This window comes from Lepidochelys olivacea, assembly GCF_965140295.1.
Source record: "Lepidochelys olivacea isolate rLepOli2 genome assembly, chromosome: 7".
Classification (NCBI taxonomy): Eukaryota; Metazoa; Chordata; order Testudines; family Cheloniidae; genus Lepidochelys; species Lepidochelys olivacea.
Genome location: NC_140417.1, coordinates 30356341 through 30379008, shown reverse-complemented (window position 1 = coordinate 30379008; position 22668 = coordinate 30356341). Strand labels below are relative to the sequence as shown.

At 54.8% G+C, this 22668-nt stretch overlaps 1 protein-coding gene across 2 annotated transcripts; it reads left to right on the top strand.

The window, feature by feature from the left end:
• The first annotated feature begins 1972 nt into the window (after positions 1 to 1972).
• RELA (RELA proto-oncogene, NF-kB subunit) lies at positions 1973 to 22171 on the top strand. 2 transcript variants are annotated; one of them, XM_084635361.1, is made up of 11 exons: positions 1973 to 2560; positions 14853 to 14897; positions 16041 to 16192; positions 16811 to 16959; positions 17327 to 17418; positions 17889 to 18026; positions 18322 to 18426; positions 18871 to 19083; positions 19218 to 19298; positions 19746 to 19844; positions 20037 to 22171. In XM_084635361.1, exons 1-11 carry the CDS (start codon positions 2554 to 2556, stop codon positions 20648 to 20650), a joined length of 1695 nt encoding a protein of 564 aa, XP_084491487.1. In that variant the 5' UTR covers positions 1973 to 2553; the 3' UTR covers positions 20651 to 22171. The 2 variants fall into 2 exon arrangements, with proteins under 2 accessions (XP_084491487.1, XP_084491488.1); XM_084635362.1 differs by having other exon boundaries at positions 1974 to 2560; positions 19749 to 19844.
• Positions 22172 to 22668: the final 497 nt, after the last annotated feature.

Below are 22668 nucleotides of genomic sequence, written 5' to 3'. Positions count from 1 at the left end.
GCTCGGAGAGAGGAGGCATGCTCCCCCAGATTCCTGTCTGGCTTCATAGGGAGTAGTTCCAGAGCTTCACCCCGGTGACTCCGTGACAGGCATCCCAACAAAGGATAGTTTGAAGGAGGACAATGAGATGGCTCTGTGGGTATTTACAGTGAGCTCCTCACAAACATGAGTGATAGCATGGGAGAAAGGATGAAGGGACTTTGTTGACAAGTGTAACAAGTGGGCAGTGGATATTGGCAGCACAGGCTGATTGGGGATGGGAATTGGCTTCTTTGTACTAAATGAGAAATCATAGTTGCTAGAACTAGGGGTGTTGCTGCATTCCTTGGCTTGAAGTGGTTTCCATTAGGAACAGGGTTTACAGTTTGGTTCAATGGCTCTTAGCACCTCCACTATACAAATTGTTCCAGCACCATTGTGAGAGATTATAGGTCAGGTGGGGATTGTCCATGGACGGCCTTGAAAGGGAAGAGAAGCAGTTTATGACTGATCTAGGAGAGAAGGGAAGCAGAGAGAGGGGTGACATGGTCAAAGTGAGGGCCTAGGAGAATGATCTTTGCACCAGCAAAGGAATTTACAACAAGGAGTGGTCTCCCTCAGAGACTTCTGGGGGAAGAGGTAAGGTGATGTGGCTGTGTCCTCCTTAAGGGAGGTTGGTGTGAGTGAGTTTATTTGCTAATGGTGCCCATGGTGTCCTAGAGACAAAGAATAGAAAAATAGCTCTGCCAAGAAACAGCCTTGAGGGTTCACCTCTGAGGTCCGAAGCCCCCGGGGCGACTGTAGGGCCATCAAACATTGACTTGGCCATTTATTGCTGTGGCCATTTGGCCTAAAAACCCATTGGGGAGGCCACAGCAGCTGTGGTAAGACTCCTACGCTTCCTGTTTCCTTTGTGGCCTTGTCACAAAATTTATGGCACTGTAATGTCCATGTGCAGCCCCATATATAATCTTGTAACACCCCATGCTGGTCCCTGTCCCTGTATAATCCAGGGGTGCCCCACCCTAGTCCCAATGTTTCATGAACTGGTCCCTATATGGCCCCAAAATGACCCACTGTAGTTTCTAAATAACCCCAGAGCACTCATTGGCTAGGTCCTTATACTAGCCCATAAATTCCCAGTCGCTATATGTCCCAGCAGTGCTTCTCCCTCGACCCTGTCCTGGTGCCCATATGGACCGATTCTGCCCAATGTGTGGCTCCCATATAACAGGGGTTCTCAACGTTTTTCTTTCTGAGCCCCTGCCCCCCAAATATGCTATAAAACCTCCATGGCCCACCTGTGCTGCCACAGCTGCTTTTCTGCATATAAAAGCCCCACGCCACAGCGGGTGCCGCAAAGCTAAGATGCTCAGGCTTCAACTTCTGCCCCAGGTGGCAGAGCTTACGACCCCAGGCTTGAGCTCTGCACCGCTGGGCTTTGGCTTTCTGCCCTGGGCTCCAGTGAGTCTAACACTGGCCCTGCTTGGTGGACCCCTCCCTCCCTCTCAAACCTGCTTGGGGCCCCGCACCCCTAGTTGAGAACTGCTGTTATATAATGCTCCATCCTATCGCCCCTCCAATCCTAGAGTGCTGCACCCTAGTGCCTATATAGCCTAATAGTGTCACACACACGCAAGTCCGTATGGTCACATGACACCCAGCCTATGGGTCCCATACATAGGGTGACCAGACAGCAAGTGTGAAAAATCGGCACAGCGGGTGGGGGGTAATAAGAGCCTACATAAGAAAAGGACCCAAAAATCGGGACGGTCGCTTTAAATGGGGACATCCGGTCACCCCACCCCTATGGCTCTGTGACGCCTTGCCCTGGTGCCTGCCGCCTCTCTCTATTTCTCGGCCCCTCCCTCTCTGGTTTGGGATTCGCCCCTGCTCCCTTCCTCGCTGGCGCTGCCGTTCTTCCGGATCCGTCGCTTCCGCGCCTGCGTGGAATCCCCCGCTCCTTTGCATGATGGGCGGGGCTTTCCCAGCAGCGGGGCGGGTCACGTGGCGCGGGCATTTCCGCGAGCGGCGTAGCTTGCGAACGGATACAGCGGCGGCGCCTGGATCCGATCCCGCCGGAGGCCCCCGCCTGGACCACGCCCCCTCGGCCCCGCCCCTGCCTCGGACCCCCGATCGGGGCCGGAGCCCCGCTTCCGCCTCGGAGCCCCTCGAGGGGCTGGACCCGCCCTAGCTGGGCTCCCAGGGGCATCCCCAGCGGCACCCCTCTCCCGAGTGGGGTGGGGACCCCCGTAGGAGTCAGAATCCCCCCATTCCCTGCCAAATCCTCCCCCTTGGCGCCTACATCCCCCCGTCTCGGGGTGGGAGCAGCTGTTGTACTGGGACACCTCCATCCCCGCACGCGCTCTTATTGTGGACTGGGGTCCATCTCCTGAGCCCCCACGCAGGGGCCAGCCCTAGCCTGCGGAGCCCTCCCCCCCCAACCTAGTATCCCCTGGATTCTTCTGGTTCCCAAACTGGGAGCCCCCCTCCTCGACTCCCTCCAACCAGGGAGCCCCCACCCCCGTACCTTCTTGATTCCCAGCCTGGGTCCTAGCCTGACTTCTGGCAGAAATGGATGGTAAGTGTGTACCCCCACTCCAGCAATATGGACTTTCCCCCAAATCCAGAACCCCCATTTACCTCTGGGGTGTCTCTACTCCCTTCACCCCCGTCTCTGGAGGGGCGTGTGTAAAATGGGAGTCGCTGAGACAGTTGGGTGTGTGGAAGCAGCTGAGCTTATAGGGACGGGGGGGGGGGAAGGAAGCCCCCATTATTGGAGTGCTGGTTCTGAATATGGGGGGCTTGGAGAGCAGCTGGGATTCCCCGGGAACGTGGGTTTCCCCTGCTTTGTCCCATCCCCTGCTGCCCATTATTTCTCTAGCTGCTGCATTTCTGGGTCCTTGTCTTGTTTTGAAAAAGTTTTGTTGTGGTGGTGTCTGGTGAGACCTGCTTCCGGGGCCTTGGTTGGCAGCGAGTTCCTTGTTTGCTTTGGGGGTCAGGCAGGCACAGTGGATTTGGGGGCTGAAATGTGGTGTGGGGGGAAGAGATGAGGATTTGTGTGCCATAAAAAAAGCCAACACATTGGGAAAAACACAGATAGCAGAATCCTTCGGCATGGAGGAAGGGCCGGGCTGGAGTTGACTGGACACTGTACAGCATAGAAACGGCAGCTCTGACGTGATATATTGGGCCTGTAAACCATCATATTTGAACACCTAGTTCTTATATAGTGTGGCACTTTCTGTATTATCCCGTAACCCAGAGCTCTTCTGTCTCGCCAACCAGGGCAGAAATACAGTGACAGAGTAAATTAATCCCTTCAAACCGGAAGTGTTTTGTTGTTATGTGTTTGAGACTTGAGGAACTCAATCTGTTTAGCCTAACAAAGAGAAGGCCTGATTTGATCTCTGAGCACTACGTGGGGAACAGAAATTTGATAATGGGCCATTCAGTCTAGCAGACAAAGGCCTCACAAGCTCCAGTTCTTGGAAACTAGACAAATTCAGACTAGAAATAAAGTGTTTCTGTTTTAACAGCGAGGGGAATTAATACACTGGGATGACTTCCTAAGGGCTGCAGTGGATTCTCCATCATAGGCAACTTTTAAACTAAATTGGATGATTTTTCTAAGAGATCTGCTCTAGTTCAATCAGGAATTAATTCGGGGCTGACCTATATGGCCTGTTATACCAGAGTTCAGAGTAGATGATCACAGTGGTCATTTCTGGCTTTAGAATCAGCAAATCTATTTGTATTGCACTACTATGTAGGAGCCCCAGTCATAGCCCAGGACTCCTTGTGCTGGGTGCTGTACAGACCCAGAACAGAAAGATGGTCCCTGCCCCAACAAGCTGACAGTTCCTACTGAATTAACCGTGTGAGTGGCTCATGTGCTGGGTGCATCCTCCAGATTTGTAGCTCACTAGAACTGTACCACCTATGGACTCCAGTCAAGATTCTCTTCTGCCTATGTACTTTTCATGAAGATGTCCTCGGTGTTGCCTTCCTTAGAAATTTGGAGGTGGCGGAGCGGGGAGGTTTGGGCAGCTGGGCCTGTAGGCTCTGGAGAAGAGTTTGTGACTGAGCAAGCCACCCATTTTGGCTGAATGGCTCAACATGAAACAGCTGATTGTGTGGATGTGTTGGGACGGTCCTCATTAGAGTTCAAAGTTAAGGTGGCGATTGTTGCAGGGGGTGGGCAAGAGCATGTTGGTGACGCTCTGTTTTTAAAGGGCTATTTTTTCACAACCTAGGGAGCTAGAAAGGATGGATATATCTATATAACAAACTCCATTTTCCACACCCCCATCAATTCAGGCTATCTCCACCCCCAGTTCTCTGCTCCTTTCCTACCCTTGTAGGCTCCGAAGTGGGGAACTACAACAAGCCCTAGAAGTCACCAGTCCTCATGTGTCAGGGCTCCGGTTGAGGGGTTGGGAAGGAATTGCTCCCCACCCAGCTGCCTTAGGGAGGTGGGGTGCTGGGCTGATGGAGCCCACTGGTTTGATCTGGTACAGCTAATCCTAAAACTTCCAAGTGCCTTAACTAGACCCTGCCACCAGAACCAGAAGCCCAAATACCACTGGGGCTAGTGTGCCTCAGCAGCAACTGAGACAAGACCTTAGGGTTAAAATAAATAACACCATCTTTTCCCTGCTGCTAATACCTATTTATTAGGTGTATTGTGGTAGCACCTAGACTCTCTTCCCCCTCCCCATCCCCCCGACTGAGGTCAGGGGATGGTACTGGATGCTTTCCAGACCTCTGGCTGAGACCTAGTGCTCCCAGTTGTGGTGGGCACTGCCCAGACACACAGCGAGGGACAGGCTCTGCACAAAGAGCTTCCAACTGAGACCTTGTCTAAGGTAAAAGGTTTTCCAGCTATGTTGGCTAGGAGTGTAGAACCCACGGCCAATGCAGTGGAGACATCTTTGCTGGTATACCCTGCCTAGCATAGACAGGGTGTTGAAAGACACAGGGTGAGAGGGGAAACTGAGGCACAGAGAGGGAAAGGGACTTGCCCAAAGTTGGTGGCGGACCTGGGAATAGAACCTAGGTGTCCTGAGTCCCAGTCCAGTGCCCTAGCCACTAGCCCTGGTGCAGGGTAGGGATTGTCTTTCAGTGTGTGTCTCTGCAGTACCAGACATGGTGGGGGGCTGTGTGGCTCTTGGCATCACAAAGCGTTCCCAGTCTTGGCCAGGGCCTGTAGATACTTCTGTAATACGAGTAATAATAATGGAACAGGTTATTCTGATTCTGCTCTCTGTTATCCACCCAGTCGTAGGCTCTGATTCAGCAAGGTGCTTGTGTGTAATTCTACCCAGCATGAGTATTGATATTGCTGTGTATTTCATATGTGTTGGTAGCACCAGGAGCCCCAGTCCCGCAGCAGGACTCCATTGTGCTCGGCGCTGTACGAAGAGGACAAAGGTACTCCCTGCCCCAAAGAGCTGGCTGGGAGTTACTGCAGTGAATGACTTTGAACTCAGGCTAATTGCCAGGCTGGATCAGGCCTGAAGTCCTTCTAGCCCCATCTCTGACCATGGCTGTGAAACCAGCTGCTGCAGAGGCAGGCAGTGGGAGCAGCTGAGGGGAATAATCTGGCCCCCTTCAGTAGTCTCCTGCCCACTCTGACTGGATAAGAGCAGCTTCATTGCTGAGGCAGGAGGTTTGATGTCCCATCCAAAACTCTGTCTGGCTTTCCAGCCTTTGCCCTACCAACTCCATGTAATCTTGTTCACCAGAGAAATGGCCAGTCCCTTCTGGATTCCTGCTCAGCCCCCAGCCTCAGTCGTAGCCTGTGGCAATGGGTTCTGCGGGTGAATGGTGCCGTGCGTGGAAATCCTTTCCTCTGATCAGTTCTGAATTTGCTGCCTTCTGATCTCAGCCAGGACTCGATTCAGGGCACGCCTATGGCCTGTGTGAGAGAGGTCAGCCTATCTCAGGGGGCCCTTCCGGCCTTAGAATCTATGACTGTCCTAGTGCTGCCAGAAAGCAAGGGATGCTCCCAATCTCTCCTCTTTACCATCCTTCGCTCAGATCCAAGGTGAGCAGCCCTCACTGCTCTCCACTGTTCCAGGCCTCTCAGCCTACTAGGAGCCACCTGCGATTCTGGGCCCTGTAGGAGGTGGCATGCCTAGTGCTGTGTGTGACTGCACCATTGGTTTATATGCTGGCATTGGAAGACCCTTCATCCCGCTCTTAGGGCACTGTGTAATTTGTTTGCTTTTTGACTGCTGCTTTTAATCAATTTGTCCCATCAGACGCCTGAACCCTTGGTCTAACGCACATATTCAATATTATTTGTATTATGGTTGTAACTCAAGATTCCAACTGAGATCAGGGTCCCCCCATGTGCACAGCTGGGGGTGGGAGAGGGGCCATCCTGTTGTGCCAGGCACAGACACACAATATGAGAGAGTCCCTGCTCTGGAGGAGCTCACAGTCTGAATAGACGAGGGGTGGATGGGGAGGCAGAGGCACCAAGAGGGGAAAGGACTTGCCCAAGGTCACGCAGCAGCTCGGTCGCAGATCTGGGAATAGAACTCAGGAGTCCTGACTCCTAGGACAGCGCCCCTATCCACTAGACCACGCTGCCTCTTAATTCTTGTCAGTCATGCATCATAGTAGATTTCCAGGCCAGAGAGCCATTCCTGTCTCCAGCCCAGATCTGGTGGATGAGCTAGAACATTGGTTTTAGAGTGACGTGTGAGCTGGATGAAAAGACCCCAAGTAATAGATACTCCACCCAGTCCTAGAGTCAGCTGTTCTAATGGTTAATCCCCCTCCCTGTTAAAAATTTGCTGAATCCATGAGATTCTTTATACAGAAAGGCAGCCTTGAACTCAAAGGGTTTTTTAATAGAAAGAATCAGGGGGAAACATCTTTTTGAGTTCAGGCTTTAGAAATATGGCACAATACGTCAGCCTAAGTAATTTAGGAGCCGGTCTCATTTTAAAGAGACTTAGGCGAGACTAGGAATTTAAACTCCAGTCTCTCTCACTTAGGCGTGTTTGAAAATTTTCCCAGGCTGACCTGAAATAATCAATTTAATTCACTGGCTACAGTTAATCCTGCCGTTTCTTTAATTTAGTTTTAAATGTGAAGCCTGTTTTGATAAGAGAAGTTTATGGATCCAAAACATTTAAGGTTTTGTTTAATAAAAATGCATTTTAGATGCTGTTTTGTGTGTTTAATTAAATTCCAGTCACCATCCTAATGCAGCTTGACACAAATAATGAGCAAAAAGTTAACTATCTAGTAAATAAGCTATATGTCTTTTACCATTTTCTAACATGCTAAAGATGTTCAGTTAATAAGAATCTGAAATATTAAGCTATATAATTGCTTAAATAAATGCATATTGTTATAGTGTATTCTCTTAGGCAGCAAAAAGGTGTACCAAATCTCACGTAAAGGCTCTGTTTAGTTGTAACTCAGCATGTTTTAATGAGGGGGCACCTTTCTTTAGAAAATTGCTGAAGTACAAAGTTTATGAAAATGGATGATTGAAATTGAGGCTTCCCACTTCGTAATTTAAATCACCTTGATTTTAAATCAGTCCTCCATGGTTTCCTAGAGTTTAAGGACGCAAGAGATCATCAGATCCTCCAGTCTGACCCTCTGTATAACATGGGGGGTTCATTTTCATCCAATCCTGCTTGTATTGAGCGCAATGCATTTGAATCCTCAGGAGGCTAAATTATTGTGAGCCCCATGCAGAGAACAGGCAAGACCGAGGAGCCCCCAGTGCCCAAGGGACCTGCGCTGGCAGGGAATCGCTGTGATGAGCCGTGTCCAGCTGATCCCAGCAGGTGTCCTGCGCCCCATGCTGCAGGGGAAGGTGAAAACCCCCAAGGACTCTGCCAATCTGACCTGGGGGAAATTCCTTCCTGACCCCCAGTCTGATGAAGGGCTGAACCCTGAGCATCTGGGCAAGACCCACCCACCAGGCAGCTAGAGAGAGGATTTGATACCATCTCAGAGCACTGGCCCACCCCATCCAGTGTCTCGGCTGGGCTGATCTCTGGTGCTTCAGAGGAAGTCAGAAAAAAATCCCCAACCCAGACATAAGAGCATAAGAACGGCCATACTGAGTCAGACCAATGGTCCATCTAGCCAGAATCCTGTCTTCCGACAGTGGCCAATGCCAGGTGCTTCAAAGGAAATGAACAGAACAGGTAATCATCAAGTGATCCATCCTCTGTTGCCCATTCCCAGCTTCTGGCAAACAGAGGCTAGGACACCATCCCTGCCCATCCTTGCTAATAGCCATTGATGGACCTATCCTCTATGAACTTATCTAGTTCTTTTTTGAGCCCTGTTATAGTCTTGGCCTTCACAGCATCCTCTGGCAAAGAGTTCCACAGGTTAACTATGCATTGTGTGACAAAATACTTCCTTTTCTTTGTTTTAAACCTGCTACCTATTAATTTCATTGGGTGACCTCTAGTTCTTGTGTTATGAGAAGAAGTAAACAACACTTCCTATTTCTCCAAACCAGTCATGATTTAATAGACCTCTATAGTATCCCTCCTTAATTGTCTCTTTTCCAAGCTGAAAAGTCCCAGTCTTAACTAACTAAACGGATCTAGTTAGCTGTACATTGTGGGAAAAAATCCCTTCCTGACCCCAGAAAGTGACTGGCTGAAGCCCTGAAGCATGAGATTTGATTACAGTCATCTTAATGTAGACAGTCTCTGTCTTTTTGCAATCATGGAAACAAAATCAGTTTAGAAGCCGCTGCCATGAGGATTTAAATCTGGCCCATCTGTGTCTGATTTCAGCATGTTCATTGGAAACAGAGTGTCTGCAAATTTAAAACTGTTTTTGTGGGGGAAAATACTTTCCCACCCCAACAATTAATCCATGGGACTCACTGCCACATGATTTTATTGTGGCAGAGAGCTCAGGAGGAATTGCATAGGGCCTGGATGCTCATAGGGCAATCGAGACATCCCGAGAAAAGATTAAAAAAAAGACAAGCAAGCCTTTTGGAAGGGCTTTGGAGCTTCCTGCTTCAAGCCACAAGCTGCCTGCTAACTAGTGGCTTAGTGACACTCCAGGAGCTCAATCTATTTAGTTTAAGGCAGGGGTTCTCAAACTGGGGGTTGGGACCCCTCAGGGGGTCATGAGGTTATTATGTGGGGGTCATGAGCTGTGTGCCTCCAGCATTTATAATGGTGGTAAATATATAAAAAAGTGTTTTTAATTTATAAGGGGGGATCACACTCAGAGGCTTGCTATATGAAAGGGGTCACCAGTACAAAAGTTTGAGAATCACTGGTTTAAGGGATATATAAACTCCTTCACAAGATGCATGCGCAGGGGAGTGTGTTTGTGTGAATCATGCACACAGGACACACACACACACTGCTCTGTAGACAATCTCATGTGTGTATAATAATCTTACCTCTTATCTAGTACTTTTAATCAGATTTTAAAGCACGCTACAAAGGGGAATGATATCATTCTCATGCAGCCACCTCTGGTGTGGGCCACTGGGGCTGTTTATACAGAGATCCCTTTTGCCCAGCACTGAAATGCAGCTGCAATTACCCCTATTTTACAGATGGGGAAACTGAGGCACAAAGAGGGAAGACTTACCCTAAGTCACCCAGTAGGCTGGTGGCAGAGCCAGGAATAGAATCCAGGAGTCCGGATCTCCAGTGCCATGCTCTACCCACTAGCCACACTGTGAGGTCCATATGTAATATTCACCTCCCTGTATGATGATGCACAGAGGATGGGAGTCTCACAGCCCCCAGCTACCCAGCCTAGTTCTGTAGCTCAAACTGTAATGATGCTGTCCTAGTCTAAACTAGAAAGGATTTGTCGGTATTGCCAAACCAGTACAGTCATGCCGGCAAACCTTCCTAGTGGAGACTCTGCTTATACCGGCAAAACACTCCTTATACCGGGTCCCTGAGCAAAACAAGCCACTGACAAAAGGACTTTTTTATCATTATTATCAGTGCTCTCAGTCTGTTTGCTGCTGTAACCGTATCTGCATTGGAGCTTTTGCTAGTATAAAATGTTAACAGATCTCACCCGTGACATTGCTTTTACCAGCAAACGTTTTGAGTGTCGATCTGGCCTCAGTCTTTTAACTCGGGAAATCCCCAGTTCAGTCCCTGGGCTCAGCCAGGATTGTGGCTGTCCTGCATGTGTGTATTTTACATACACACTCCCCTGTATGCACCTCTCGGGCATATACACAGGGAACAGAAAGTACCTACTTGGGGACAGAAGTTGGATAACATGAGGGCTCTTCAGTTCGGCAGTCAGAGGTGTAACGTGATCCAGCAACTGGAAACTGAAGCTTGCGGAATGCAGATCGAAAATAAGGCAACATATTTTTACCAGTCAGGGGAATTCACCAGTGGACCAACCGTGGGTTGTGGTGGATTCTGCATCACTGGCAATACTTAAATCAAGATTGGATGGTTTTCTAGCAGATCTGCTCTGTCCCAGATGAACTAATTCCAGGCCAGCCTATCTTATATATAGGGCCCTACCAAATTCAGGGTCCATTTTGGTCAATTTCACTGTCACAGGATTTTAAAAATCATGAATTTCATGATTTCAGCTATTTACATCTGAAATTTCACAGTGTTGTCATTGTAGGGGTCCTGACCCAAAAGGAGTTGGGGGGGTGGGGGTTGCCAGGTTATTGTAGCGGGGGTTGCCTTCAGAGCTAGGCAGCTGGAGAGCGGTGGCTGTTGCCCGGGAGCCCAGCTCCGAAGGCAGAGCTGCCGCCAGCAGCGGTGCAGAAGTGAGGATGGCCTGGTATGGTGGTGCCACCCGTACTTCCGCGCTGCCGCCTGCAGAGCTGAGCCCTCGGTCAGCAGCCGCCGCTCTCCAGCTGCCCAGCTCTGAAGGCAGCAGTGCAGAAGTAAGGGTGGCATGGTATGGTATCACCACCCTTACTTCTGTGCAGCTGCTGGCGGGGCGCTGCCTTCGGAGCTGGGCACCTGGCTAACAGCTGCCACTCTCCAGCTGCCCAGCTCTGAAGGCAGCACAGAAGTAAGGATGGCAATTCTGTAATCCTCCTACCATAATCTTGTGACCTCCATCCCCCCCCCGCACCTCTCTTTTGGGCCAGGACCCCTAGTTTGAGAAATGCTGGTCTCCCCTGTGAAATCTATATAGTATAGGGTAAAAGCACACAAGAGACCAGATCGCAGTGGGCCCGTCTGGCCTTACAGACGATGGACACACTCTCCTACTCCCCTGTACATACACGCATGATTGTCATCTGCTTTGCAGACAAGCAGGACACAAAGGCGGTTCCTGACGGCATCCCAACTTTGATGGCTTTTGGGGAGAGATGGGGGGGTACTGGCCCCAGGGGTCAGTGGGGAGGCAGAGCTGGGTTGTCTCTGGAAGGGGACGGGAGGAAAACCTTGCTGCCTCCCAGACTCATAGTCCCCACTCCCCTCCCAGAGCTGCAGCTAGAACCCAGGAGTCTGACAAGTCACCAAATGTTTCCTGAAACTTGAATGGACCTGCATATGGAGGCAGCAGAGCCCGGTCGGTGCATAAAGCACAGGACTCCTGGGTTCTTTTTGCCACCTTGATGAGCTGTGTCACCTTGGACAGGTCCCTTCCCCTCTCTGTACTTCAGTTTCCCCTCCCATCCTTTCTCTGTGTCGATTGTTAGATCTCCAGAGCAGGGACTGTCTCTCACTGTGTGTCTGTGCAGCGACCCCCGTGACGGGGCCCAGCACGACTGTAATGCCCGTAATTCATAGAGATGAGAAGTCCCCATCTAGTTCCATTCTGTCCCCTCCGCTCCAGCACCCAGGGCAGGATTGTCCCCCAGGGCTCCAGTTCTTTGTCCTCTGTGTGCTGGGCTCCTGCCACTCCCCTGGCTGGGGGGCTGTCAGCCCAGCCTCTGGCCACAAGATTCCCCACACAGAACAAATGTCCTCAAGGGAAAAGAATTGTGTTCCCTGTGCCCCTCCCTCTGCATCCCAGCAGCTGCAGCATGCTGGGAGGGGGCATGGATCCTAGGGGACTAGGGCTCTCTATCCCCGGAGCTGGCAGTCCCGGGATCAGTGGATACGTATGGGGCAGTGGTTAGAATATTGCCCCCCACCCCTCATTATTTCCACTTTAAAAACTTAGTGCTGAAACAGGCAGAAAACTCCCTTCAGGTGCCCTCGCTCCTGACCCACAGCCCCCTGCTAGGCCAGTCCTGGGCCCCCCCAACAGCTCTGTTGGAGCCCCTCCCTCCTGCCCCACAGCCCTCTGCTAGCCCAGCCCTGGGTTACTCCTCCCCTCCCCCACCACCTGTGGGATTTGAGTTGATGTGAAATACAGATTCTGTTGTTCTTCCTCTTCCTAAATTGCTGCCTCCCTTGGTCCCTGCACAGGCCCCATAAATCACCTCCCACTAGCAGTGCTGCTGGGACAATGGCACCTGGTTAATGAGTGAGCTGGGCCCCTTGGGAACCAGGGTGCAGCTCCCAGCTCTGCAAACAGAAACCGAGGGCACTAACTGCTGGTCTGAGCCAAGCTGGGAGCCCCTGGGCTTGGCGGAATCAGGCTGCAGACCTGGAGGCCTCAGTGTGTGCTGGGGGAGCTCAGTAGGGGGCGCTCTCCCCTCACAGTCTGCGCTGGCCCCAGCCCAGAGATGAGGGTGCCATGCCACAGGGAGCGGGCTGGGGGAGCTCAGTAGGGGGCGATCTCCCCTCATAGTCAGTTCTGGCCCCAGCATCCCTGCCTGGTGCTAGGGTGCACGGTGCTGCAGATGCACCCAAGGCTGTGATGTCTTCGCCCAGCAGAGGAGTGGGGAACTGGAGGGCAGCGTCAGTTGCTTGTACGTGACAGGGCAACCGGCTGCCCTCAAGCGCCGGTCAAGTCCCACTTCTGGTTCTCAGCAGCTCGGTCTTCCTAGGAATTCCCTGTTGGAGCCTTTGTTCCATGGAGGTGCTCTGTGGGGACTGGGGGCTCAGGGCCCTGCCTGGGAGGTGGTTGGGGCACCCAAAACCACGGCTCCTCTCCCAGAGCCAGTAATGAGACCCAGGAGTCCTAAATCCCAGTCCACTGCTCTAACCACTAGTCACCATTACTCTCCTAGAGCTGGGACTTGAACCCAGGAGTCCTAATACTTACTCCGTGCTGACCTGCCTGCATCTCCGCTGGGTCAACACTCCCGACTTACGCTGGTATAACTACATTGCTTAGGGATGTGGGAAATTCATCCCCCTGAGCGACGCCGTTAACCGACCTAACTCCCAGGGCAGACAGCACTGAGTCAACAGAAGGGCTTCTCCCACCTACCACCCCTACCTCTTGGGGAGCTTGAGTACCTACGCCGACGGCAGATGCTGCAGCGCTGGAAGCGTGGACGAGCCCTACATGATGGTGCCCCACTCCCTCCCCACTTGGAAGGATTTGGGTGTGTCGCTGGGCAGGGTCCTTCACAAACGGGCCAGGCCCTGATCACCCCATGCCTGAAATCCACACAGATCACCTGGCTGGGACAACATGCACCAGGGAGAAGGCAGGGGATTGTCTTCCCAAAGGAAGCAACCAGAAGCCAGGTGCCTGGGGGTGTTCAATGGGAAAACCCTGTGTTGTATAATTTATAAACAACCTCCCACGATCCGCCCCAGAAGTGGCTGTATCTCAGTGCCAGGAAGGGATCCCTTAGGTTTGTTTCTGAAAGATGTGTGCTTGGGAGGGGACGCTCTCTGTAACAGGGTTTGTCTGGTGCTTGCTGTTACCCAAAGTTGGAGGCCTCTCTGGTCCTGTAGGAATGACGTGTCTAGTGTGCGGCCCATTCTACAGCTGCTATAAAAAGCATGCCTCATTTCATCCTCCAACGAAATGCAGCCACTTCTAGGGTGGAGCATAGCAGTGTACAAGAGCCGCACAGCAACGCCACACAAGGGTGTCTGGGGCGAGTAAGAACAGCTGGAACTGCCAGTGCATCTAGGGAGAGCAATGGAATTGCCTGAGCTGGAAAGTCCCCAGGACAGTGGGGTTGAGGGGTCAGGATCAGCACAGTGTCCCCTAGTGCTGCACGGGGGCATCTGTGCCAGCCCTGACTGCAATGGGAGAGAGCCTGTTTCCTTCCGCACTCTTTATTTCTCTTGGAGGCGTGCCAGCTGCATCCTGACCTGGCAGTGCCTGCAGTCTGGGTGCCCTGTGACAATTGGGAGTGGTGCCAGGCTGGCAAAGGCCCCATGTGAGTTATGGGAAAGGGCAGCACTATGTAGGAGTTGGGACTTTGCCACCTCTGGGACAGGATCTGAGATCAGGAGCTTTTAACTCCCGTCATGAGCCCCCTGCACTGCCTGCCCACTTCCCCAAATCCTCATGCTGCCTGGACATCAAGGGGTGAAATAGCCCTGAATGGAGGTGCATGTCACTTGGCATGTGAACCCCCATGTCCAGGACACCTCCCACCCCAGAAGATTCCATTCTACCTCCCTGAATAACCCCCTTCTGTTTTAACCCCATTCACCATTATCTTTTATTTCTAATTCCAAATGACTGTGCAGCTGCTAGCCAGCCATGTGCCTACCCCAGAGACAGTTGCATCTCACCCCCACTCTTTCCCCTGGGGAAGCATGAGCCCTGTTGCCGGTGGGCAAGTCAGGATTCTGGGCAGCAGGGGACAGCATGGAGGACCTCATAGAAGCATGTAATAGGCATGGGGAGTGAGAGTGGAGAGGATGAGGTGCAATACAAGGTCTGTACACTAGGTGGAGCTGATTGATGGCAAGAGAGCTGTTTTTCGGGTTGGGAAAATACCAGGGCCCTAGCTGCATGCTGTACCTGTGGAACTCCCTGCTGCAGGAGGTTGCAAAAACCCTGGCTCTGTCATGCCAGTAACCACTCCCATTCTTGCCTTTCAGACCTGCTGCCACTTGCCTTCCTCCAGCAGGACTGGGGCCTCCAGGGTGAGTCATGATTCAATTTGTGTAACTAAACTGAATGTAATTAACAAAATTATGATTGTTAATAATGTATTTCACTAGCAGCTGCCCTCCAAGTCTGTTATGTCTTTTGAAGCATTAGTCCCTTGCAAAACCATCTCAAGCACTAGAGATTATCCCCGTAGAACCGAGGAGTCCTGGCTCCCAGCACCTCCTGCTCTAACCCACTTGATCCCACTCTCATCCCAGAGCCAGGAATAGAATGCAGGAGGCTGCTGTGCTACAATGAGTGGGGCAGAGGTTCAGTAGGGGGCACTCTCTCCCCAGAGTAAATGCTACCCCAGTACCGCAGCATGTCTCTAGGGTACGCTGTGGTGCTAGAAATGCCATTCACTGCAGGAGACACAAGTGTGACACTACATCTCAGCACCAGGTGAGGGATGCATGTCTAAACAGCCTCCTTACCCCTCCCCAGAGGCGGCTGCATCTCAGCACTCTGGGATCCTGGTGTCAGGGGTTCCCCAGCCTGGCGGGGTGGGAGTTGGGATGACTCATTGTGGACTCTGGATTAGTCACATTGTGAGGTGGATTCCTGCAGCGGAAGCTGCAGTCGGTGGCTGTGCCCTGAGTGACAAGGTTCAAGCCTGGCTCTGGATGGAGATCTCCTGGGGACTCCATCTCCTCCCTGCAGGGCTGCTGGCCTAATGCCAGCGAAGTGTGACATGGGGGGCTGTACATACCACTGTTGTGTTAAAGCTCCAGTCAGGGGAAATCCACAAGAGGGAGTAGCTGCCCCAGACTTGACAGGCCTGTGCTGAGATGTGGGGGCTGTTTATACAGGGATCCCTTGCCCCATGCTGAGCTGCAGCCACCTTGGGGGTGGAGAAGGAGGGGTGCATAGGGGCTGTTCAGAAGGACTCCTGGGTTCTGTACAGTTCTGAAAGAAGAGTGGGATCTAGTGGATAGGGCAGGAGGGGCTGGGAGTCAGGACTCCTGGGTTTTATTCCCTAGTTTGGCCACTGACCCAATCCATGTGCCTCAGTTTCCCTCCATTGGATTTACGTCCCTCAGGCTAAACCCATTGCTGATTGCAGAGGTGTGGGCACAGGTGGGTGATGCCAAGGGTGGGTCTGTCCATTGCTCATGTCTGTCTCTCTGTGCCCTCAGACCCTACCCCCAGCAGCACCCCCTACGTGGAGATCATCGAACAGCCCAAGCAGCGCGGCATGCGCTTCCGCTACAAGTGTGAGGGGCGCTCGGCCGGCAGCATCCCCGGGGAGCACAGCACTGACACCACCAAGACCCACCCCACCATCAAGGTCAGCCCCTGCCCTGCCCCAGTGCACCTCTCCCCCACACTCCACCTCAAGATCAGCCCCTCCCTGCACTCACAGACAAGGTCTTTGCACCTCCAGTGCCCCCTCCCAATCCCTCACTTCTGGGTGGGTGGCCTGGACCCCCTAACGAAATCCGGGGGGAAGGAGCACTGCCTAAAGGATAGAGCAGAGAACTGGGAGCCAGGACTCCTGGGTTCTATCCCTAGCTCTGGGAAGGGAGTGGAGTCTCGTGGGACAGAGTAGGTGGGGTGAGGGTGAGCTGAGAGCTAGGTTCTCTCTCTGGCTGTCTTGATTTGCTGCATGACCCCAGCGTGTGCTGCTCCCCCACTCTGTGACTCAGTCCCCCCCCACGCCCCCATGAGATTTGAGGAGGGTCTCTGAGTGTTAACACTCCCGAGCTCCCATGTGGAGCAGGACCCCAACAATGCCTGATGCCAAAGGCCCCAGACCCCTGCAACTGCAGGGGTCATGGCTCATGGGTGCGGTGAGTATGGAAGGTCTCAGCCTGATTTCCAGTGGGAATGGGAGGGAGGGGCTCCTTTCCAGCCCTGCTGAGGATCCTTGGAGCCCCTAACCTCTGCCTCCTTCTCCCATCCCCAGATCAATAATTACACAGGCCCCGGGAAGGTTCGTATCTCTCTGGTGACCAAGGACGCCCCCCACCGACCCCACCCCCACGAGCTGGTGGGCAAGGACTGCAAGGATGGCTACTATGAGGCTGAGCTTTCACCTGAGCGCAACATCCACAGGTGAGCTGGGACGCCTGGGTTCAATGCCCAGCTTTGGTAGGGGCGTGGGGGTCTGCTGCAGTAGAGATGTGGGGCTGGAGTCAGGACTCCTGGGTTCTGTCCCTGGATTGGGGGACGGGTGGTTGTCGAGTGGGTTAAAGCAGGGTGGGGAGCCGGGCATCAGGACTCCTGGGTTCTATTTCAGCTTTGCTGCTGATTTGCTTTGTGGGAAATTGCGGCACTACGATGGGAGGGGCCTGACCCAGGATCTCTCAGCAAGTCGGGCAGAGCTGGGGACGGAATCCAGGGGTCCTGCCCCCCACCCTTCCCGGGGCTGGGCTGGCACCGTGCAGGGAGGAGCGGTGGGTAACTCCTGCCTGCATCTCAGCTTCCAGAACCTGGGCATCCAGTGCGTGAAGAAACGGGAGCTGGACGAGGCTGTGGCACAGCGCATCCGCACCAACAATAACCCCTTCAATGGTGAGTGGGGGACTGCCTGGGGGTGGGGCAGAACCAACCGCAGCCCCTTCCATGGGGGGGACTGCCTGGGGTGGGGCAGAACCAACCGCAGCCCCTTCAATGGGTGGGGACTGCCTGGGGGGGTGGGGCAGAACCAACCGCAGCCCCTTCCATGGGGGGGGACTGCCTGGGGAGGTGGGGCAGAACCAACCGCAGCCCCTTCGATGGGGGGGGGGACTGCCTGGGGGGGTGGGGCACAACCAACCGCAGCCCCTTCGATGGGGGGGGGACTGCCCGGGGATGAGGGAGAACCAACCGCAGCCCCTTCGATATAAGGGGGGCCAGAGCCAGTAATAGCCCCTTCAGGCAGTGTGGGAGGAGGAGAAATTGCCCAGGCAGGGTTGGAGCCACGGATCCCGGGAGAGGGGAGGTGGGGATGGGGATCTCAGCCACCCTGTGTGAGCCTCATTGCCCCTCTCTTGCCCCCACAGTGCCCCTGGACAATCAGAAGGGGGACTATGACTTGAACGCCGTGCGGCTCTGCTTCCAGGTGTGGGTGCAGGACCCTGTGGGCACCGGGCACCTCGTCCCGCTGCCCCTCGTGGTGTCACAGCCGATCTACGACAACCGTGAGCCCCGGAGGGAGGGAGCCGGGCCCAGCTGCAGGGGTTGGGGGTGGGGGTCACCAGCGTAGCAGCGGGGGAGAGGGTACCTTGGGGAGGGTCCTTGGCCCAGAGATTGGGGAAGTTGGTGGGGGTCTCTGGAGCGGCAATGGGGGGTGGTACAGGAGAATGGAGGGGCTGAGGGTTGCAGTGGGGAGGGGGTGCCTAGCACATGGATATGGTGGGGTCCAGAGGAAGAGACTCATGTGTGCCCCCATGATGGTTTGTATTGGGGTCCCTGACTCCCCCTTCCACTCTCCAGGAGCCCCCAACACGGCTGAGCTGAAGATCTGCCGGGTCAATCGCAACTCGGGGAGCTGTCTGGGTGGGGACGAGATCTTCCTGCTCTGCGACAAGGTGCAGAAAGGTAAGTGCTTGGGGGGGAGCCGTGAGGCTGGGGCTTACTCCCTGAGGGTGTGAGTGCAGGCCTTGGGCTCCTAGCGTGTGGTGGGGGGATGAATGGGTGTGCTGGGCATGCCCAGAGGGGATGAGTACAGAGGTCCTCTTGTTCCATCAGGGCACAGTTGGCTTTATCCCCAAATGCTGGATCTCCAGCCTGGCTCCTCCCACAGGGATGGTGACTCCAACCCCACCCCACTCCCATACACTCCCACCCCCCAAGCAGCTGGCTCCATTGCTCTTTGATGCGGAAGCCAGTGGTTAGAATGGGGCGGCCTGGGGTCTATCCACAGCTCTGGGAGGGCAGTAAGGTCTAGTGGTTGGGAGGCTGGGAGCCCAGACTCCCGGGTTCTATCTCCAGTTCTCCCATTGGTGCCTGCAGCCCCCTCACCTCCCCTTTGCCTCCCCCCAGAGGACATTGAGGTCCGATTCTTCAAGGACTCGTGGGAGGCCAAGGGCTCCTTCTCGCAGGCAGACGTGCACCGGCAGGTTGCCATCGTGTTCAAAACCCCGCCCTACCAGGACCAGGCGCTCAGGGAGCCGGTGACGGTGCAGATGCAGCTCCGGCGCCCATCTGACAAGGAGGTCAGCGAGGCCATGGAGTTCCGCTACCTGCCAGATGAAGGTACCAGGGGGGCCTTTCCTCCACCCTGGCTCGAGGGCAGCGGGACTGGCTGGCTCCAGGGGTGGGGAATGTGACCCCACCCCGGGGCAGGGCGGAATCAGCCCCCAGGGCTAAAGGGCCATGCTCTCCCCTAGGTGACTTCCACCGCATCGAGGAGAAGCGCAAGCGAACGCGGGACACCTTCAAGAACTTTGTGCAGAAAGCGCCTTTCGCAGGTGAGGCCAGGGGTGGGCGATGACTCTTAACGGGCAGGGGGGGCAGAGTATCTAGGGGGATGGGGAGGAGATTGGGGGGGGTCTCTTTGCTGGGAGGGGGGAAGGGGTGGTCTCTGAGCTGGGCAGGGAGAGCCTTTTAGCTGGGAAGGGGGCTGGGAAGGAGGGGCTCTTTGGGGGAGGGCAGCTCAGGAGGGTGGGTGGCTCTTGAGGGGCAGGGGTGGGAGGGTCTTAGAGTTGGGCTTCAGGCACCTAAGCCAAGGGGGGTTGAGGGAGAGGAGACTGAACCTGGTTGTCTCTAGTACGAGGGTCGGGGGTATGACTGTGGTGTTGGGAGGTGGAGCCCATTAGTCTCCTACATGGAGGGGGAACTGAGGGTGGCCTCGCTGCTGTGGGGGGGTCCTCTGCTCTGGTGCCCCCCCATGTTACTGACCCTGTCTCTCCTCCCAGCAGTGGTGGTTCCGGAGTCACGCTCCCCGCGTCGGATTGCTGTCCCTGCCCGCACAGCTGCCATGCCCAAACCCAGCCTCATCCGACCCAGTATGAGTGGTAAGGGGGCTCCAGCCACTCTACGCAGGGTGGGGAATGGGCCTTTCCCCTCAAGGGGGCACCAGTTTGGGGGGACTGCACAATCCCCCATAATGCTTCTCTGTACCATGCTGTCCTAGAGGGGAGGCACTGGGGTCCCTGCCCATGGGATTGGCCCCCCCACCTCCCAGCACTAACCTCTCCCTTCTCTAGGTCTCACCGGAATGGCGGGCGCCATGGGGCAGCTGCCGACCATCCAGAAGCCGCAGGCCACGGCCCAGCACCCCCCCTTACCCTTCACCGGGCCCAGCCGAGCTCCTCCTCCTCCCACCCCCCAGCTGGGCTTCAGTACAGTCAACCTGGAGGAGTTCTCCAGCCTGGGCATCTCAAGCCGGGCCCAGCCCCCACCCCCTGCTCCCGAGGCCGAGCCCAACTTTGACCCCTTCTTCCACCTGCCGTTTGAGGGCGGGGGCGACTCAGTCGCCATGGAGCTGGGGGCCTTGCTGGAGGACACCACCTACACCAGCCTGGAGTCCATCAACACTACTGAGTTCCGGCAGCTGCTGAGCCAGGGGTCGTCCACCGAGGGTGCTGACGGGCACAGCATGCTCCTGACCTATCCCGAGTCGATCACCCGCCTGATGAGCAGCCAGCGTGGTGTGGTGGGCGTGACAGGGGAGGAGCCACAGGGCAACGGCGGGGGTGGGGGGGCCAGCGGTGCCAACAGCTTCATCAACGGGGTCCTGGGCGGCCTCCCGGAAGAGAACCTCACCTCCATGGGGGATCTGGACTTCAGCGCCCTGCTCAGCCAGTTCAGTTCCTCTTAGTTGGGACGCTGGGAAAGACGGACTGACGGTGACACCCCCCCACCTGGCTCTGCGCAAGGGACTCGGGGGGTAACTGCTCATCCACCGAGAGCCCCCCCACCTCCCACCGGGGGGATCGGACTCTGCCCTGGACTCAGTCAGTTCAGGTCCCCCATCCGGCCTGCCTGGGCCTTGTATTACTGGCTTCATTTGGCTATCAATCTCACTGTCCGCCCACCCCATGCCTCCCCAGAGCCCTGCTCTGTATCCCCCCCCACTCCATCCCCTGCACTACGGGGGGTCTCCCACTTGTCAGGCTGAGGGGGCAGCGCCAGGGGTTAGTTCCCTCCCCTGTTGCAACGGGAGGAGCAAAGAAGAGCCTGACCCTCTTTTCACAGGAATAGAGGGGGGAGGAGCAGACAATGGACTGATCCATTGTCAGGACTGGGAGGGGACAGGCTTCACCCATTATTCACAGGAGGGAAGAGGAGGGGAGTGAAGCTGCCCTGAGCTTCTGGGTTCCTTCTGCTCTGTCCTCCCTTACCTGAAAACTGTTGGCTGGGGTGGGGGAGCTCTGCCTTAGCTCCTGCAGCAGCTCTGATTGGCTGCCTATCCCCATTCCCAGCCTCCTGGGGATGGGCAGCCAATCAGAAAGGGTTCCCTCAAGGCAGGGCTGAGGGGTTCTGGCATCCAGACCGGCTCTGTGTTGTGGGTGTATTGTGGGAGGGGGAATTCTCCTTCCCACCCTCAGAAGGTGCCTTAGCAGAAGCAGCATTAACTCCCCCCACCCCTTTGCAGCTGGGGAGTGTGAACAGGACCCCTCCCACCCAGCAGAGGGCCTGTGGTGAGCTGTGGGAGACCCAGCACCCCCTTGCTGGGGGGGTCTCCTCCCCCTGTTGCACATTGGCTTTGAGAGCTCTGCAAGCTGTGTAAGGGGGATGAGGGTTGTTGCTGCACCTTGTTTCGGGGCATTCTCCAATTCTTGTATTATAATGTGCCTTGCCGTGCGGTAGGAAGGGGTGGCACTGCCCCTCCATGCCTAGTGCCCCTGGATCTCCCCATCCCTGCTCCATGGCTCAGAGGACTCAGCTGGGCCTGCGGTTGGGGTGGGGGCAGTGCCCAAAACAGCCAGCAGTAGGTGCCCTGTTGCACAGAGCACTCTTCCAGGTCTGTAAAACGAAGCTGGCCCTGCTAGGTGTCGTAAGAGAGGCTATGAACCTATCAGAGGCTCTGAGCTACTCCTCCCGCTGGCACCGGCTTGCAGCAGGAAGGCCCAGAGAGTAGTGCTACAAAGCACCTGGGCCCATCACGGCCTCCTGCCCCTCTCTGCATTCACCATTGCAGGGTTTGTATAGCGTTCCTCACCCTATATTTTGGCTTCCACTGTCGTTTGTCTTACTATTGGCTAAATGTAGCTGGACGGTTTTAACCGTGAGTGACACGTATTATTAATGTATTTGCTATCTCTGGGGCGCAGGGACTTGCTTCCGTGCCCAGTTTTTCCGCTGACTTATGTTCCTAATAAACCTGAGTCAAAGCGCAGCCCCCGGCTTCTTATTGGCAAATAGAGATCTGTTCTGAGACAGTCCATGGAGGGCCTTGACCTCCTGGGTCATGAAGTCCCATGCTATCGCAAACCACCCCATCAGCAGCCCCTGCCAGCATTCAGCCGCTTCCCATTCCCTCAGCGTCGCTCCCAGAATTGAGCTGGTACAAGCGTAGCTCCAGCACCTCCTGCAGGGGCTGCCTGGGTGTGTCATGGGTGTGTGAGTGAAGCCGGTTGACGCAGCGGGGAGAGTGGGCCAGATCAGAATTGTTATCTTGACTGTGGACTGGATCTTGCTCTTTGAACTGGAGTGACTCCAGGTGTGGGGGTGAAGTTAGGGCCAGATCTTTCTCACTGAACTCAGAGCACCCCTAGGAGTGTGGGTGAAGTTAGACCTCAAATCTTATGCTCTGGCCTTTCTCTGAGAGAGATTCTCTCTGAGAATCCAACATGTCCCCCATTGCAGTCAATGTCCTCGCTCCAGATCTGGCTA